The following is a 16,513-nucleotide window of genomic DNA, read 5'->3' as shown; positions in this document are numbered from 1 at the left end:
TATAATCAAACACTTTTCGCAGTCCAGCGCTGAACTTTATTAGATTAAATTTTTAAAAAAAACAAGTTTCTTCAACTGATAGTAAGGAGCAACATTAAAACTTAAAATGAACAGAAATTAATCCGCGTAGGAGGAGAGAGGCTTCCTCAACACCTCACTTTTTACACTTATCTAAAAGATCTTTAAATTCTTTTCATTCATATTCAACGACCCTCATGATTGAACAATCCCTCTTGAAGAATTGTGAAAAAAGTCAAACTCCATCGTGGAATATGACCCCGGGAATCTCCTCCCATGGAAAATTTTCCCAGTCTAAAATCCCTTCCCCCGCAGACATTCAGCCCCGAAAACTGTTCGCACTATCCCAATCAGAAATACGATACGTAAACAACTGACAAATTACACAGCTTATAGCCCTTTTCCTTTGGACTGCAGGGGGGGGGGGGTCATTTGATCCCCAGGGGCAGTTATTCGACCTTTGAACTAAACTACTCTGAGCGTCCTTGGGGCAAAAAGTGGCACAGATGGGGGTTGCTAGCTGCAATCGAACCTTTTTGGTCACTCAAAAAGCTCCAGAAATTTTAATTCCCGTTCGAATTTGTCCTCTCCCGATTTTCTAGAACCACTGAGTCGATACGATCACGCCTGGGAGAAACCCCCCAAAAAAATCTTCCTTCTGGAAAAAAAATACAAAATTCCACAATTCTTTAGATATGATCTTGAAACCTCTGCAGTTGGGTTCTTTTATATGCAGAATCTGATGATATGATCATCATTCAGATTACTTGACTTTCTGGGGGTGTTTCCCACCTTCTTCGAAAACCGAACAAATTTTTACAGGCTTATAGCTGCTGATGGGTAACATTAAACTTATTTAGCCTTATATGTTTTGAATTAGCACATAAATCAATATCTTTTCATGCATAAATTGTTATCAAAATACCTTTCCTTATTGGTTTCGGTTACTACTGGGCCGAGTCACTCCTTACTTACAGTTCATTAGCCTACTACGAACTGCTTGGTAACTATAGATGACCAATTGAGTTTTCGATTCTTAGGATTTCTATTTCGATGGACATTAGAGTTTTTATCAAATTTGAATTTTAATCAAAATTCCTTTCCTTCCTTATGGTTTCGGTTACTACTGGGCCGAGTCGCACCTTACTTACAGTTCATTACCACGAACTGCTTGATAACTATAGCTGGCCAATTGAGTATTCGATTCTTAGAATTTCTATTTCGATGGATATTAGAGTTTCACGTTAAACAGTAACTACTTAGATCAAACAGTAAGTAGTTTCAAATATTAATTTTCTTAACATGTATCTTCACATATACTTGATACGTCTTTTTGCTCAACTACTGATAAAAAGTGATAAACAAAAATGAAAATGTCCATTAAATAACACTTGCTGTGTGTTTGTTGGAAAGCCACTCTGTACTTCTGCTACTACTACCTCTAAGACTCATTGCAGCATCAAGCCGCTCGAGGCCAATAAAAATGGTGGCTGGCGTTTACCCCCCCCCCCCAAAAAAATAGCCCCGGTCGTGGATAATACCACCCCCCTGCGGAAAACACCCCCAGAAAATATCGCCGTGAAAAAAAACCGCGCGGAAAATACCCCCCCCCCCCGTGGAAAATAAGTTTTTGTGTGCAAATATATAGTTTTACACAGAGTAAACTTGAGTGAGTGGCGCAGGATACACAAGTACCGAAATTCCTTCCCCCTACGGAAATTAAAAACAAAATTCAAATAACATTCTCAAATTTGGAAAGCCTTATAATCCACGGAGGAATTTTCCTCGGGGGTATTTACCAGGGGGTTATTTTCCGGGAGGGTCCTCGGAGGGGGTAGGGGCATTTTTCCAGGATATTATTATCTGCGGGGGTATTTTTTGGGGAGGGGGGTATTTTCCGGAGGGATGATCACCGGGGGGATAAATGCCTAGAACCAATAAAATACATCCGCCCCTACTCCATCCTAATTTTTTCACAGTTTCACTCTTCCCCGGTGCAGTTACAATTCTCGTTAAATGCATTCATAAAAACTCACTCTGCCCCATTCAGAAACGACTTGCTTATTGTTTGACTCTTTGGGACGACCAGAAAGAAAAATCTTGGGCAAGTTGTTCTCCTTCTTCTGCAAAACGTCATCTAACAATCTTAGCCTTTCTTTCATTAAGCTATAGAAAGTAGGATCGAACCACATTTTTCGTAGAGCTTATTTTTGACATATTACGGTCAGTCAAACGGATATCAAAAATTTCCCTAGACAATTTCTCTAGGAAACATTTCAGAAATTAAACATCCAGAAACAGCTCCTTCCTAAGTTTGTTTAGTGTTTCAGAATCAATCCTTTACTTTATTTACAGTTCGCCCTTTATTAGAGTGTCGGTGTAACTACATATTATCGTCATACCTAATCGTCAATGTGACAATTCTGTCGATCATTTTGCAAATAAAATAACAGAAAGAGAGCCTTTTCTTAGGTTATAACGCCATATATCGTCATATCATAAGTTATATCGGCACATCTCAATCGTCAATGCAACGATTTCGTCGATCATTTTTTAAATAAAATAACAAAAAGAGAGCCGTTTCTTAGGTTATAACGCCATATATCGTCATATCGGCATATCTCAATCGTCAATGCAACGATTCCGTCGATCATTTTTTAAATAAAATAACAAAAAGAGAGCCGTTTCTTAGGTTATAACGACATATATCGTCATATCATAAGTTATATCGGCATATCTCAATCGTCAATGCAACGATTCCGTCGATCACTTTTTAAATAAAATAACAAAGAGAGCCGTTTCTTAGGTTATAACGCCACATATCGTCATATCATAAGTTATATCGGCATATCTCAATCGTCAATGCAACGATTCCGTCGATCACTTTTTAAATAAAATAACGAAGAGAGCCGTTTCTTAGGTTATAACGCCATATATCGTCATATCATAAGTTATATCGGCATATCTCAATCGTCAATGCAACGATTTCGTCGATCATTTTTTAAATAAAATAACAAAAAGAGAGCCGTTTCTTAGGTTATAACGCCATATATCGTCATATCTCAATCGTTAATGCAACGATTCCGTCGATCATTTTTTAAATAAAATAACAAAAAGAGAGCCGTTTCTTAGGTTATAACGCCATATATCGTCATATCATAAGCTACATCGGCATATCTCAATCGTCAATGCAACGATTCCGTCGACCATTTTTTTAAATAAAATAACCAAAAGAGAGCCGTTTCTTAGGTTATAACGCCACATATCGTCATATCATAAGTTATATCGGCATATCTCAATCGTCAATGCAACGATTCCGTCGATCATTTTTTAAATAAAATAACAAAAAGAGAGCCGTTTCTTAGGTTATAACGCCATATATCGTCATATCATAAGTTACATCGGCATATCTCAATCGTCAATGCAACGATTCCGTCGATCATTTTTTAAATAAAATAACAAAAAGAGAGCCGTTTCTTAGGTTATAACGCCATATATCGTCATATCATAAGTTACATCGGCATATCTCAATCGTCAATGCAACGATTCCGTCGATCATTTTTTAAATAAAATAACAAAAAGAGAGCCGTTTCTTAGGTTATAACGCCATATATCGTCATATCGGCATATCTCAATCGTCAATGCAACGATTCCGTCGATCATTTTTTAAATAAAATAACAGAAAGAGAGCCGTTTCTCAGGTTATAACGCCATATATCGTCATATCATAAGTTATATCGGCATATCTCAATCGTCAATGTAACGATTCCGTCGATCACTTTTTAAATAAAATAACGAAGAGAGCCGTTTCTTAGGTTATAACGCCACATATCGTCATATCATAAGTTATATCGGCATATCTCAATCGTCAATGCAACGATTCCGTCGATCATTTTTTAAATAAAATAACAAAAAGAGAGCCGTTTCTTAGGTTATAACGCCATATATCGTCATATCTCAATCGTTAATGCAACGATTCCGTCGATCATTTTTTATATAAAATGACAAAAAGAGAGCCGTTTCTTAGGTTATAACGCCATATATCGTCATATCATAAGTTACATCGGCATATCTCAATCGTCAATGCAACGATTCCGTCGACCATTTTTTAAATAAAATAACAAAAAGAGAGCCGTTTCTTAGGTTATAACGCCACATATTGTCATATCATAAGTTATATCGGCATATCTCAATCGTCAATGCAACGATTCCGTCGATCATTTTTTAAATAAAATAACAAAAAGAGAGCCGTTTCTTAGGTTATAACGCCATATATCGTCATATCATAAGTTACATCGGCATTTCTCAATCGTCAACGCAACGATTCCGTCGATCATTTTTTAAATAAAATAACAAAAAGAGAGCCGTTTCTTAGGTTATAACGCCATATATCGTCATATCATAAGTTACATCGGCATATCTCAATCGTCAATGCAACGATTCCGTCGACCATTTTTTAAATAAAATAACAAAAAGAGAGCCGTTTCTTATGTTATAACGCCACATATCGTCACATCATAAGTTATATCGGCATATCTCAATCGTCAATGCAACGATTCCGTCGATCATTTTTTAAATAAAATAACAAAAAGAGAGCCGTTTCTTAGGTTATAACGCCATATATCGTCATATCATAAGTTACATCGGCATATCTCAATCGTCAATGCAACGATTCCGTCGATCATTTTTTAAATAAAATAACAAAAAGAGAGCCGTTTCTTAGGTTATAACGCCATATATCGTCATATCGGCATATCTCAATCGTCAATGCAACGATTCCGTCGATCATTTTTTAAATAAAATAACAAAAAGAGAGCCGTTTCTCAGGTTATAACGCCATATATCGTCATATCATAAGTTATATCGGCATATCTCAATCGTCAATGTAACGATTCCGTCGATCATTTTTTAAATAAAATAACAAAAAGAGAGCCGTTTCTTAGGTTATAACGCCATATATCGTCATATCATAAGTTATATCGGCATATCTCAATCGTCAATGCAACGATTCCGTCGATCATTTTTTAAATAAAATAACAAAAAGAGAGCCGTTTCAGTAAGTTATAACGTTAATATCTAAAGTTATTGATTTAAATAACAGAATTAGAATGGCTAAATGAGACGAGCAGCCATCCTTACCTCTCCTGCATCTTTCAGAAATTTATGGTGAAAGGTGCAGCTATTTCAAAAGCTTATCATACTTCACTTTTATAAAAGAAACTAGCTGTTGGGGTGGCGCTTTGCGTCACCCCAACACCTAGTTGGTGTTGGGGGCCCCCCAAGCCCCCCCCCCCGCGCGTAAGTCGTTACGCGCCATTGTAGTTGTGTCCCTGTGTTCCACCTGTGAATAGAGATATATATATATATATATATATATATATATATATATATATATATATATATATATATATATATATATATATATATATATATATATATATATATGTTTTTAACTACGTAAAACATGCGAATATACAACATTCTTCGCCGTCCCATTGTCTGTGCATATAAAGAGATTGTCAGGTTTACTGACTCTTGAACATGCAACATATAATTGTCCATGGGAAAAACAATCCGTATTCAGATCTATACCTCGTTATTCTAATGATGTGTCCCTGTGTCCCGGTCGTCATTTATATTCCCTGTGTCCCGGTCGTCATTTGTGTCCCGGTACCGGCAGTCATTTATATTCCCGGTGTCCCGGTCGTCATTTGTGTCCCGGTCTGTAATTTCTATTCGAACAATCCCTGTGTCCCGGTCGTCATTTATATATCCCGCCTGTGCTCCCGGCGTCTCCGTTGTAGTTGTGTCCCTATGTCCCGGTCGTCATTTATATTCCCTGTGTCCCGGTCGTGATTTGTGTCCGGGTGTCCCAGTCTGTAATTTCTCTTTGAGGTTCCCGGTCGTTATTTATATTCCCTGAGTCCCGGTCGTCATTTGTGTCCCGGCGTCCCGGTATGTAATTTCATCAGTTAACAAACATGACGTCAGTCCAGTCGACAAACAACTTCATGAAGCATACAGCTCAATCCTTATAATGACGTCAGTCGACAAACATGACGTCAGTCGACACACAAACATGACGTCACTCGACACACACACACACACACACACACACACACACAGACAACTTATTTATATATATATAGATTTACGCTTAAAACGGCTTTCGTCGTATGTTTTCCAGAAACTTTTGATGAGAAAAAAGAAATATCTAAGAGGAAAACACCACAAATTGTTGTGTAGTACTGTTGATGATAAAAAGAGAAGCATTTCAATGCAGTTTCCAAGTTTATCAAATTCAACCTTTTTTATTCAAATAAGTTACTCAAAGTTGAATTATTCAACTACCTTTACAAAAAAAAACTTTTTATATTCAAAAGTTGAATTATCAAATTCAACTTTATCAAATTTATTTATAGGTAGGCCTGCCCAAGACAATCCAAGTCTGTCGAAGTTATCAAAATGACAAAAATGAGATCATTTTACGGCTCAAAAATGATGATCTCAAAAATGAGATCAAATCAGATAATTTATTTATGTTTTTGTTGATTAGCATTTTATTAATTATTCATATTTTTTTAATTAAAAAATTATTTTTTAATTAATTATTAAACTATTAATTAATAGCTTGTTTTTTTTATTAATTAGCACCATCTTTCAACTACCAGAGCATGTAGGGTGCACGAGATGAATCTAACCTCCTATTTCACTCAATCCCTCCCCTCTGTTTGAAAAAAGTAGTAAACAGCTCCTCTGAGAGCCTAATTAATTATCTATTTGTCAAGTTTTTGCTCTTCCTTTCCCACTTCCCTTTGCAGCATTATATGTTAGTAAATGGAAGGGGGGAGGGATTCCGTGCATTTCTGAAACTGCACTTTAAGACACTGCTACTCCTTTGGACTCGAATTTTCACAGCTACTCAATCTTGAATGACAACGGCATTTTCTAACCAGGGCAAAACTGATGAATGTAAAGAGTCTAATTTGATTTTAATTAATTTGAAAAACTAATTGAAATTAATTTTAAATATAGTTGAAAAATGTTAAAATCAATTTTAAAATAGATACACAAAAACTTAAATAACAAGTTACAAAATTTCAATTCCCAAGTAAACATCTTTAAGAAGCTTCTGGGATTTCCCCTGATTCAGGTGTGTTTTATACATACGTAAAAAATGTTTCCGTAGGTGGATTATTGTGAAAATGTGTTTTAAATTATTTAGACGATTGAAAATATTCACTTAATGACTAAAAAAAATTCACTTACTGACTAGAAACATGTAAAATCAGAGATCCCAAAACGAGAAGTTTGAAACTTCAGTTTGCATACTTTTGTTTGCGCAAGCAGGTTATTGTGAAAATATATTTTAAATGGTTTAAAACATCCACTTAATAACTAAAAAAAATTCACTTACTGACTAGAAATATGTAAAATCAAAAATTACAGAACCAAAAGCTCTGAAACTTTAGTTTGCATACTTTTGTTTGTACAGGCGGATTATTGCGAAAATATGTTTTAAATGATTTAGCACATTCACTTAACGACTAAAAAAGGAGCTTATAGTGCAGTCTAAATCTAAAAAGCTTAAGACACAGACACATGCTAGTATATTTGCAATAAGTGTTAAGGAAAGTTCCAAAAAACCTTCCGGCAGTGCCAGGTATTTAAGAAAAGATTATATAAAGGCTGACAACACTGTTGATGTCTAAATTTTGGCCGAAAATGAAGCATTTGTTAAAATAGACTGAAACTGTTTAGTAGTGAAGAAAAAAGGTCGCGCCTGGTCGTCGACAACGAGTGGTCGACTGCCACTTTCAACAACCTTATAAGTAAATATTCGAATGATTCAATTATTTTCGTATCTTTTGCATGCTTATTGCATACTAGTAGTGGAGAAACAAAGGTCGTGTCTAATCTTCGACAATCGAAATGAGTGGTCAACTGCCACTTTCAACAACCTTATAAGTAAATATTCGAAAGATTTAATTACTTTCGTATCTTTACCATACTTATTGCATACTAGTAGTGGAGAAGCAAAGGTCGTGTCTGGTCGTCGACAATCAAAACGAGTGGTCGGCTGCCACTTTCAACAACCTTATAAGTAAATATTCGAACGATTTGATCATTTTCGGATCTTTGCATACTTATTGCATACTAGTAGTGGAGAAACAAAGGTCGTGTCTGGTCGTCGATAATCGAAACGAGTGGTCGACTGCCACTTTCAACAGCCTTATAAGTAAATATTCGAACGATTTAATTATTTTTGTATCTTTTGCATACTTATTGCATACTAGTAGTGGAGAAACAAAGGTCGTATCTGGTCGTCGAAAATCAAAAAAAGTGGTCGACTGCCACTTTCAACAACCTTATAAGAAAATATTCGAACGATTTAATTATTTTCGTATCTTTTGCATACTTATTGCATACTAGTGGTAGAGAAACAAAGCTCATGCCTGGTCGTCAATAATCGAAACGAGTGGTCGACTGCCACTTTCAAAAACCTTATAAGTAAATATTCGAACAATATAATTATTTCCGTAACTTTTGCATGCTTATTGCATACTAGTAGTGGAGAAACAAAGGTCGTGTCTGGTCGTCGATAATCAAAACGAGTGGTCGACTGCCACTTTCAACAACCTTATAAATAAATATTCGAACGATTTAATTATTTTCGTATCTTTTGCATACTTATTGCATACTAGTAGTGGAGAAACAAAGGTCGTGCCTGGTCGTCGATAATCGAAACGAGTGGTCGACTGCCACTTTCAACAGCCTTATAAGTAAATATTCGAACGTATTAATTATTTTTGTATCTTTTGCATACTTATTGCATACTAGTAGTGGAGAAACAAAGGTCGTATCTGGTCGTCGAAAATCAAAAAAAGTGGTCGACTGCCACTTTCAACAACCTTATAAGAAAATATTCGAACGATTTAATTATTTTCGTATCTTTTGGATACTTATTGCATACTAGTGGTGGAGAAACAAAGCTCGTGCCTGGTCGTCAATAATCGAAACGAGTGGTCGACTGCCACTTTCAACAACCTTATAAGTAAATATTCGAACAATATAATTATTTTCGTACCTTTTGCATGCTTATTGCATACTAGTAGTGGAGAAACAAAGATCGTGTCTGGTCGTCGATAATCAAAACGAGTGGTCGACTGCCACTTTCAACAACCTTATAAATAAATATTCGAACGATTTAATTATTTTCGTATCTTTTGCATACTTATTGCATACTAGTAGTGGAGAAACAAAGGTCGTGCCTGGTCGTCGATAATCGAAACGAGTGGTCGACTGCCACTTTCAACAGCCTTATAAATAAACATTCGAACGATTTAATTATTTTCGTATCTTTTGCATACTTATTGCAAACTAGTAGTGGAGAAACAAAGGTCGTGTCTGGTCGTCGATAATCAAAACGAGTGGTCGACTGCCACTTTCAACAAACTTATAAGTAAATATTCGAACAATTTAATTATTTTCGTATCTTTTGCATACTTATTCCTGTAAGTACGAAGGATATCAAAAATATTTCCTTCTGACCCAACTTGGACTACTCATACTTGAAAACCACAATTTTCCGAGAATTTTCTTCTTTTTTTTAAATTATGAAATTTTAGGGCAGTATTACATTTTCGTCAGTGTTGCCACTTTGATCCGCGAAAACAAATAATCGATTAGATTTGACGATGTCCGTAAAAATTCAAACATTCGAAATCTGTTAACTCTTAAAGACAACCACATTTTCAAACGTAAGTTACACCTCCTTAAGTTGTTTTGTGTAAAACGTTTTCAGCCTATTTTTACCATCTTTCTTTTTCTTTCAATTCGGCACCCACTGCCGCTAAATACTTCATATATTCATATAAAGGTCTTTTTCATTAGAAATTAAATTCAAGAATTTTCCTAAGTTTTTAAGAGGTATCGTATATGGTTCTGCAAGTTTCCACAAACCAATTCAAACAATCAGATTTCATTTTCACTGTCTTTAGTACTTTTAATTCCCCATCAGCTATTTGAAGCTCATATATGAATACAGGGAATGGGGAATGCCCCTCCTCCTAAAAAACTTAGGTATTAAGATATGCATGTACAAAATACCTTTTTTTGTGTTTTGACCCTTTTCCTCTTTGGGAAAATTATCTGACTCCCCTTCCCCCAAAAGGGTGGACTAATAATCCATATTTTTAAAAACTGATTAAAAACTGAGGTACTAAGATATACAAGTAAAAAAAGCCTCTTTTTTGTCCTGGCCGAGTGGATTGGTCCTGCCTTTTTTTTGTCCTGGCCGGGTGGATTGGTGCGCTGGATTCTTGATCCTTTGTCTGAGAGGGCGAGGGTTCGAGTCCTAGTGTACCCAATTATTTAATTTAGGAAGGGGGGTCAGTGGCGTGACTCTGTAAGCTCAGCCAGAGTCAACCCAGCTCTAAATGGGTACTTGGAGAAATCTGGGGAAGGTAAACAGGAAGGGTGTGCGAAAGCACATGTTGGTTAGCCCCAACCCCCCATTGCACTTCCTGGCTGAAGGGACAAGAAACGGAGATCAGCACCGCCGGTAGGGACTGTAAAGTCTAATGCCGTATTCTTTACCTTTTTTACCTCTTTGGGAAAATTATCTGACTCCCCTTTCCCCAAAAGGGTGGAATAATGCTTCTTATTTCTAAAAGCTGATTAAACGATCGATTTGATCAAAGTTAGAGCTTGGTGTGCATGCAATGTACAAATCAGGTTTCAATTTTTCCAGAGATTCTAGAGCGTTCTGCTTTGTGCTTTTTCTTACCATTGAGCGTCCAACTGACTTGGATATTCTCTGCTCCATTAACTGCACATTCGAAAAACGTTTGGCCACCTAAATGAACAAACACTTTGCCGCTCTGAGGTGGACTTACAAAGCGTAAACCTTGGGAAGGAACTGGATCGACAGACAATTGGCCCGGTCTGCTCTTTCGTACTCGACCAGAAATTGGGTTTTTAGCAACGCACCTGTAGACAGAAAAAATATTTAGTCAAAAAATTTTGAAAATTCAAAAACAAGCAAAGAAAAATAAAATTTAAAAAATAAAAAATGGTGTTCATTTCTAATTTTTAAAAGAAAAAAATAACGAACAGACTGCCGTTCTGTGGCAGTATCAGGTCTAATCAAGATCATTGCTAAATAAAAGAGATCACACCCCACTGGGTGGTGCAGAATTTAAATTCATAAGGCTTGAATGTCAAAAATAAGTGCTAAATTCTCCCAACCAATATCAATTTATATAAGACAAAATTGACAACCACTCTGCCTTCTCGTGGCATAGTCGGCTCAAAATGAGATGGCTATTACGTTTAACGAAACAGGTCACGCTGTATTGAGTAGTTCAGTGTCCGGTCGAGGATTTCATAGATTTTAAAGGGGCTAAGGATGTGTTTGCTTTTTAGAAAGACGTTACGTCACCGACTTGTGGTCTCTCAGCAAAATTGACATACAGCTATCAGCTTGAAAGCCCGATTAAAAGCACCATGATAGGAGATTTTGATATCCCGCGTTTTAAAATAATGTTGTATACTAACTGGAGCAAAGAATTCTCCTCTGAGATTATGATTTTACAATTGCAAAACACGTACTAACAAAGATAAGAAAAAAACAAGAGCCAAGAGCTCATATGGCACTTTTGACGAGGTCGGAACCTAAAATTAGACTCGGTACTAGAGTTATCGATTTTGCTGTTCCTTGTTTGAAATCCCCTCAACTCCCCCAAGAGATCGAATCCGGTCTGGTTATGTCAATCACGTATCTAGAACTTGTGTTTATTCTTCCCATCAAGTTTCCTCTCGATCTCTCTACTCTAAGCGTTTTCCAACATTTCCAGTTTCCAAGATTTCCATTTCCTCCCTCCACTCCTCAATGTCCCCGGATCCGATCCGAATTAAAAATCGAGCATCTGAGACATAAAACCTTTCTATATATCAAGTTTCATTAGGATCCGATCACCCATTCATAAGATAAACATACCTCAATTTTCACGATTTCTCCTCTCTCGCGCCCCCCCCCCCAGATGATCGAATCGGGAAGCGACTATTTCTAATTTAATCTGGTCCGGTCCCTGATACCGTGTGCCAATTTTCATCGTCCTAGCTTATCTGGAAGTGCCCAAACTAGTAAAACTGGGACCGACAGATCCAACGGACGGATAGAAATTGCGATCGCCATTTGGCACTTGGCTGGCTGGCAAGTGCCATAAAAACTAAACAAATTTCGGAAAATAAAAACTAAAACTGTTTTATGAAGTGGCAAGACAATGCCAAACGAACTAGCAGGGAATTTGTTGACAAATTACTGTTAATATTTCAAAAATTGAGAACGATCTGGGATTGCAAAAGTCAAATCCACTCCCTCCAAGCTATCAAAACTTAGAAAAATCTGCGACAAAAATTTTTTCCCCTAAAAAGGTGTTTTTAACACCTAAGAAATTGAGAAAGTTTTTCAGCACGTATACAATCTTTCCAAGAAATTAAGGATACTTACTCCCCCCCCCCCGGGTCAAGTTAAACCCTACAATCATTAAAGGGCAAAAAAAAATATGGGCAACCACGAAAAAAAATAGAAATAGATTAAGAGCAAGAGTTCTAGAAAATATTGAATATATAAAACATTATAGAAACATAACATGAAAAAAAAACACAGAAAAAAAACTCCAGATTAAGGATTTTTGGATCAAAACTCCAAAGATTTCAGATTAAATACAATTAGAAAGTGTCATTGGACATGAGTTTCCCTCGAGTTTCTACCTTTAATAAATAAACAAGGTTTCCAAAAGTTTTTCAATTTAGTAAGAGCATTGCAGTAGTGAATTAAGGGGTTCCCACTTTTATACAGAAATTAAATTTATGATCTTAAATTTATTCCAGTACAAAACAAGTCAATTGTTGGTCAAGCAGGGAGCCTGTGGAAAAACACGTGTCAACTCATTGTTCTGAGAAAAATATAACCCTTTTGTAAATTTTTTTGAGAAACGGATAAATAGCAGGCTTGCTACAACATCCTCCGACAAGGATAATTTGATAATTAATATTTAAATATTAATAAATTAATTAATATTAAATATTAATTAATATTTAATTAATTAATATTTAACTAATTATTAAATATATAATTAGTTAATTAATTAGATAATTAATATTTAAATATTTAAAATCATCCATTAATTACATCCTGGTCATTTGGATATCACCCCCTCAGGAGCCAAACTGATTATCAGACAACAGACAGCGACAAAAATCCATAGCATTATCGATACAAAAAAGAAAATGAATGCAATAATTAATAGTAAAAAAAAAATGGAAATTTTAAACGAAAATAACGGTTTTCAGAAAAAATAAACAAAAGTATTTCAAATAGTATAAATTTAGTTCAATGTCTTAAATTTGGCTAAATAGATACCACAATTCACACGGACCCATTATACCTTCTTGAGAGCCGCCCAAAAAACCCGTGGAAGACCATCAGGAGGTCTGGCCATCTATTTCAGACACAAGACTCAGCCGATATTATTGCAAAGCGACGCTAACATCTTAGCGATAAAATGTGGTGATACCGCATTTATAAACATTTATTTCCCCTGTAATAAAAAGACTGTGCAGTCATTGTCTAGTTTTTCACAAGCATGTAATCGCCTACGAACACTACTTAGTGACCTTTCAAAACAAAATACGAAATGGGTTCTCGCCGGTGACATGAACACTGACTTATTATCTAATTCCGACCGATCTGATATCTTTCTCGATTCACTACCTGGAGGATTCCATCTTGCTGATAAAGATCTTCTATTTACTTATATTCACAATCGTGGTGGTCTTACTTCCAACCTTGATCATGTAATTGTGTCAGATTCAACTCTACTTTCATCAATAGTTCATGTGGAAGACTCTAAAATCGACGACGATCATTTACCAATCACGTGCCAACTATCTTGCTCCATGGCGACCTCTGTGCAACGTAACTCTCCCAAGTGGTTCTCAAAGTTAAATTGGGAAAATACCAATGTTCCACTTTATGTATTGACATTGTCCCAGTTATTATCATCTATTAAAGTGCCTTTCCACTTATTGCAAACATCTGTATCTACAACTTCAACGCGGATAGATATCAACTCGTATTATCAGCAAATAGTGTTCTGTCTAAAGTCTGCCGCTAAAACAGCTGTACCCTCCGAGTGCGTGCGAACGGGTACTCGCAATCCCTTTTGGAAAGTTGATCCTAAAGTGAAGATAGCTAAACAAAAAGCTAAGTTCTGGCTCCGTATGTGGATAGCCTGTAATCGTCCTTCTTCTGGTTCAGTACATCAAATAAAACAGAAAACCAAACGAGAGTACAAATATTCCCTGCGTAGAGCGAGACTGAATGCCTGGGATGGTCCTTGTGACAAGAAATCCTGGGATCGTGTTATAAACAGTGTTAAGTGTTCACCTCCAATTAATTCGTCTCTTCGGCTATGTGACTTCGTTTCTCATTATAAAAATATTTTGCTTTCGTTTAATATTAATCTCCAAAATCATTTTACAAAGCTTGTAAACTCAATCCTCCCAATTCGTATCAACCAATCTCAAGTGTTGTCGGTGGAATCTGGTGTTATACTCCGAGCTCTTATGCAAGTGAATAAGTCTGAGTCTCTCGATAGTGATGGTCTTTGCTTCAAGTTTTTTGCTTATGATTGTCCTGAACTGCTGAAGCATTTGCAATTATTGTTTCAGATGTGTTTGGCACAGTCCGTTGTGCCAGATAGTTTTTTGTCCGGTTGTATATCTCCCATAGTCAAGAGGGGTAAGGACCCCAGTGCTTGCTCTAATTATCGTCCTATCACTGTGTCTTGTTTTGTTAGTAAGCTATTTGAATATGTATTGCTACCGGCCATTAACTCCAAGTGCAATTTTACACCCTTCCAGCTTGGTTTTAGAAAAGGTTTGGGCTGTTTTCAAGCTCACCATATTGTGGGTCGGCTAATGAAACAAGCTGTTGCTCAAAAAAGTCCCCTGTATTGTTTGACTGTTGACATATCTAGTGCTTTTGATAATGTAATTCATTCAAATGCTTTGTTTTCTCTAGCAGCCTCGGGTGTTAACCTTTCTATTGTTTCCGTGCTTAAGTATTGGTATGCTAATTCTTCAGTTAGGGTGAAGTGGAATGGTACGGTAGGGGAGTATATTCCTGTTAAAAAAGGCGTTAGGCAAGGTGCCGTGTTATCCCCGAGCATTTTTAAATGTGTTTTAGCTTCGTGTCTCCAACGTCTTCAACAGTCAATTTTTTACAATGATAATTTAGGCATTAGTCACGTTGCATATGCTGATGATGTTCTGCTTCTTAGCCGGACAAAAAATAGTCTAATTACCAACTTCTACCGGCTTTCAGCCGCACTATCCACAGTAGGCCTTTCAGTTAATGCCTCCAAATGTGAGTTTTTGTGTTTTGGGAGTCCTCCACCAGCATCACCTCTTTGCTTGGGTTCTTCAACTATACCATGTTCAGCAAGTATTAAATGGTTGGGTCTCTCTTTTTCCACGTCACTTTCGTCTACTTGCTCCGCTATTACGTCCAGCGTGCTGAAAAGTATGCGGGTTGGATACGCGAAAATTTCACCAAATCGTGGTCGATATAACCGAAATGGACTATGCCGTCTTTATTCTAGTTTTTGTGCCCCTGCTGTTTTTTATCTTTCTGGTTTTGCTTTCCTCCTTCGCAAGAAGGATACAAAGAAAATACGCTCAGGATATTTTAAGTATTGCAAGTATTTGCTGCGTCTGCCTCGGTGGTATCGGAATCATACAGTCGTCTCTAAATTTGACATCGTTGATGCGCCCTCGCGACTGAAACATTTATCTAAAGATATATGTTTTAAAACTCGGCAAATGGTCGGTGTTTTTGACCCTCTTTGGCCATTTTTTGATTGGAGGTAATTTATTTATGTTGTATGTCGTTATGCTGCTATGTTATTTATGTTATTATGTTTTTTGTCTTGTTTTTTCTTTTTTTGTGTGTTTACTCCACAGTTTAATGTACTTTGTGGGTTATAAATAAATTATTATTATTATTATTAATTCACACGGACATTTTCTGAAGCCCAGTTTCTTTAAATAATGAACTTTAGCTATATATATACATAACGAAAAGAGAAATCATCAATGCAACAGCACAAACACATTAAAAAAAAATATATAAAAAAAAAGAGATAGAGGGAGAAAGGGAAAACTGACCGCGACAAGTCAATGGGTGGGGAGGGCGTTTGAAATTTGATGACATGTTCCTTGAAGTTTACAGGACGGATATTCGCTCCGAGAAACGGTATATGGGGATTAGGTGCTAGTTTTTGACACGATTGTGAAACAAGCCAGGTTGATACGCCAATGACAGTGTAAGCAGGTAAATGTTTATCATACATCTCTGCTTTACATCAAAATTAACATTATGGCTGTGAATTGGATCTTACTGACGTAGCGCTAAGTTCTGAAGTAG

At 36.5% G+C, this 16,513-nt stretch overlaps 1 protein-coding gene across 2 annotated transcripts in view; it reads right to left on the bottom strand.

Moving 5' to 3' along the window:
• The window catches only part of LOC136040887 (protogenin B-like), a 148,009-nt gene that overhangs the window by 81,743 nt on the left and 49,753 nt on the right, over positions 1 to 16,513 (bottom strand). For both annotated transcript variants that reach the window (XM_065725295.1, XM_065725297.1), the window contains exon 6: positions 10,808 to 11,010. In XM_065725295.1, the coding sequence (XP_065581367.1) occupies positions 10,808 to 11,010 (203 nt within the window). The remainder of the gene's footprint in view (positions 1 to 10,807; positions 11,011 to 16,513) is intronic.

The sequence above is a fragment of the Artemia franciscana genome, chromosome 21, assembly GCF_032884065.1.
Source record: "Artemia franciscana chromosome 21, ASM3288406v1, whole genome shotgun sequence".
NCBI classification, from domain to species: Eukaryota; Metazoa; Arthropoda; class Branchiopoda; order Anostraca; family Artemiidae; genus Artemia; species Artemia franciscana.
The sequence above is the reverse complement of the archived record's forward strand: the minus strand, read 5'-3'. Positions and strand labels throughout refer to the sequence as shown.